The sequence below is a fragment of the Harmonia axyridis genome, chromosome 1, assembly GCF_914767665.1.
Source record: "Harmonia axyridis chromosome 1, icHarAxyr1.1, whole genome shotgun sequence".
NCBI lineage: Eukaryota > Metazoa > Arthropoda > Insecta > Coleoptera > Coccinellidae > Harmonia > Harmonia axyridis.
The window spans coordinates 53,176,234-53,179,807 of record NC_059501.1 but is presented as its reverse complement, the minus strand read 5'-3'; the positions used below and the strand labels follow the sequence as shown (position 1 = coordinate 53,179,807).

At 32.7% G+C, this 3,574-nt stretch overlaps 1 protein-coding gene across 1 annotated transcript; it reads right to left on the bottom strand.

Annotated features, from left to right (window-relative positions):
* Positions 1-1,562: 1,562 nt before the first annotated feature.
* Positions 1,563-2,434, bottom strand: LOC123671827. Its single transcript, XM_045605796.1, has one exon. The coding sequence runs from the start codon at positions 2,424-2,426 to the stop codon at positions 1,563-1,565; it is 864 nt and encodes a 287-aa protein (XP_045461752.1). The 5' UTR covers positions 2,427-2,434.
* Positions 2,435-3,574: the final 1,140 nt, after the last annotated feature.

The following is a 3,574-nucleotide window of genomic DNA, read 5'->3' as shown; positions in this document are numbered from 1 at the left end:
TAATGAATTTTGGAAGAAAATTTTCAACAGGGTTAACTTTGTTTAGAACATTTGTTTTGTTGTACCTATATTGTATTTATTTTATCTAAACTCATTGGTAGTTGTTTTTTTGGAGTTTATGATTGTTATATTATTCCCCCACGAACAAGTATATACTTTTGTGGGTTATAATTTGTTTATTGATGCGTACCTTACAAATTGATTGTATTTCAGAAACTGTTTTTTGCTATATTTTTTCTGCTTCAATAAACTTATTTATTATTTATTATTATTTATTATAGCACATACAGGGTGTTCTGATTTGTTTCCGACAAACTGAAATGGGTGATAGATCACATCATTTTAAGCAAAAAAGTTCCGATGAACATGGGTCCGGTTCGTTTCCGAGATACAGGGTGTTAAAGTTGAAAAATTATTCGCGTTTTCTTTAATATATTTTGACTGCTTCGAAATCCTTTCATGAAATTATTCCTATTCAAATATTTAATTTAAATTCATTTTGAAAATTTCTAAGGCGAAATGCATGCGGATTTTCTATTGCCCACTAATAAGTAGAAGTGTTATGCTATGTAATTGTTGTTTTTAAGTGTTCTGAATATTCTGTTTCCTGAAATATCGAGTTGTTGGGATGCTTCACGAATACTGAGTTTTTTATTTTCTTCGAAGGTCTGTAAAATCCTATTTCTCTGTATACTATTTCTTCTTTGTATCCTTCGTTCGGGCCTTTAGTAACCAATACCATTTTCCTGTATTTTTTGATAAGCTATTAACTTAAATCGACCACAAATTAGAATTTCTCACCTCAAAAAACCCTATGTACCAACTTTCATGCAATTATTTGAAATCAGTCGAAAGATATTAAAGAAAACGCGAATTATTTTTTCAACTTTAACACCCTGTATCTCGGAAATGAAGCATTTCCGGACCCATGTTCATAGAAACTTTTTTGCTTAAAATGATGTGATCTATCACCCGTGTCAGTTTGTCGGAAACAAATCAGAACACCCAGTATGTACTTGGTATTTTTTTTATTAATAACAACAAAAACATTAACATTTTGTGAAGAATGAATTGCAACCAAAATACTTACTATGCAATTGGAAAAATGGGAAGAAACATTTAAAGCAAGTTTTTGTTATAAAAAACATCGGTTTTTTTAAACAAAAACTCATCTACTTCTCATATGTAAAGTTACTACAAACATGGGTGGAGGTATTTCATTTCTTTGAGGCATTTGAGGATAATTAAATAACGTAAAAGAAATCACAAATTTATATTTTTGTTGTTATTACTGAAAAAATACCAAGTATGTGCTATCGTTGTATTCCAAATAGAATGACATGCAATTTTCACTTACAATATACAGGTGTACTATTTGAAAATAAAAAGTGAGGGGTAGCTACCACAAATGTAAGAATCTTTTTTATACATCATTGGAAAGGTACTTTGATGTTATTCAAAGCAATTTTGTTATTTTTTTATTATCTTGTCAAATAAGCTAGATATTGCTTGTATACTATAACTTGGAAAATCCGGTATAAAAAGAGCATGAAATATGTATATCAGTTGAAATATGTATATGTAGGTATATGAATACGAACCTGATATTTGAACATAATGTTGTTACACCAGCTATCTCCATGTTGGATAACACTATATTTATCTTTAGCTTTCAATGTTTGCTTGAAGAAAACTTTCGAAGTTTCCATAAACCTTTTCAGTCCAGCTACGGCGGACATGTTTCCCATAACGGCTTTGAAAGCTCTATCCATGGTGTTTATCATGGAATCTTCCAGATCCGTATTAGTCATATTTTCATTGAGAACATTGTGAAAGTTTTCTGTAATCTTCGAAAACACGGCTGGTTTCAACTTCTTCAGGGCGTAAGAGAGAGCATGAAACTTTCCATACTGTGCCATAACTGCTCCAACATGATGAGAGTCCATCGGTTTCTTTCTGTCCCAAAGTTTGAAACCTCTTTCTTTCAGGTTTTCCAACACAAGACACTCTTCATTTACCTCACTTAAACCTCCGAAATAACGGGCGGTTCCGTCAAAGAATTCCTTCACTTTGTGTTCTTTCTGAAGCTCATCCAAGTTTTTCAGAATAACATTATAAAGGAAATTTTCTCGTTCATATACTTGGTGTACAGGAACTTTCTTTCTCAGATTTTCTCCTTGAAGTGCCGATTTCAGGATCAAATGTAATTTTCTCTTTGTTATTATCTCTTGAACAGTTACCACAGTTATTATCCCGAAATAGTTATCACCTTTTAGAGATCCATGGTCCAATTCGATTGTGAAATGATTGAAACCTTCTGAGGTTGCTATGGATTCGATGAACTGCTTTTGGCGATCGGATAATTCAAGACTCATTTTTGGATCCAACTTGATATCAGTGTTTCCGAATCGAGACTGAAATGCCATAAAGCTATATGGTGATTTAATGTATTCTAGGATTTCATTATTGCATTCATTTACTAGGGTCGTCTATTGTTTTTATATAGGAGGTGTTGAGGTCTTGGAGTAAATATTTATACATTTGTGGTTGGGTCAATTGCCTTTTCAATTTGATTTTATACACGTTCATCACTTTCAGAGAGTTTTTACAAGATATCAACGAAAATGTTCTTATTCTGTTCATTTTCTTTTGAATTTCCATGAATATTAAGCGATCCTGATGTCCATATTGGTTGAATTAGAACTCATATTTAACTTCAAGTCGAATATTTCAACGTATGTCTGCTATTCCTACACATATAATCATCTGATTGAAATGAAATCCGACTATTTGCTACGTTTGTTTTGTATCAAATTTCATCAAAGTCCTGTTTACACATGCTCAACGCAAGCTATATAAACAGCAATAACAGCATACCTAAATTCAGTATGGGATTACCTCTATCCTTGACCCAAAAGGGATTAAAATTTTCTAATAATTGTAGAAGTTAGGGCTGTTACAATTCTTATCTACCGTACCTGTAGAGGCTTACATAGGTAAAAAAATTCTTCAGTAGTTCAACTCTATGCTTACTCGCATCATGCTCTCACCTCTATCGAGTGCTCCCCTAATTTAGTATTCATCGATTATTAGTATTATTACAACCACCATTCTATTCGATGTATGTGTTCCTTCGCTCAACAAGACAAATTAAACATGTTGAAATCATTATCGTATTTTCTTTCATCCACAATCAACATTATACAGTCCGTCGATCAAGAAGCAACAGTTTTGGTACTTCGAGCCAGAAGAAACATCATTTTGGTACTTAGAGCCAAACAAAATCATACATCATTTTTGGTCCTTCGAGCCGGATGAAAAAACATTTTGGTACTTCGAGCCAAACAAAGAAAAATCAAACATTTTTTGTTCCTTCGGTCCAGATGGTGGCCGCGATGTTCAGGCTTACGCAGGAAAAAGAAGAATTCTTCTTTGGTTCAACTTTATGTTTACTCGCATCATGCTCTCACCTCTATCGAGTGCTTCCATAATTCAGTATTCAATAGTATTCATCAAGTATTACAATTCTATTCGATGTTTGTGTTTTCTCGCTTAATAAGGCATATTATACAAG

What these genes read in the sequence shown, in the direction of transcription:
- LOC123671827 (XM_045605796.1), bottom strand. Translation starts at nt 2,426, where the DNA reads ATGGCATTTCAGTCTCGATTCGGAAACACTGATATCAAGTTGGATCCA.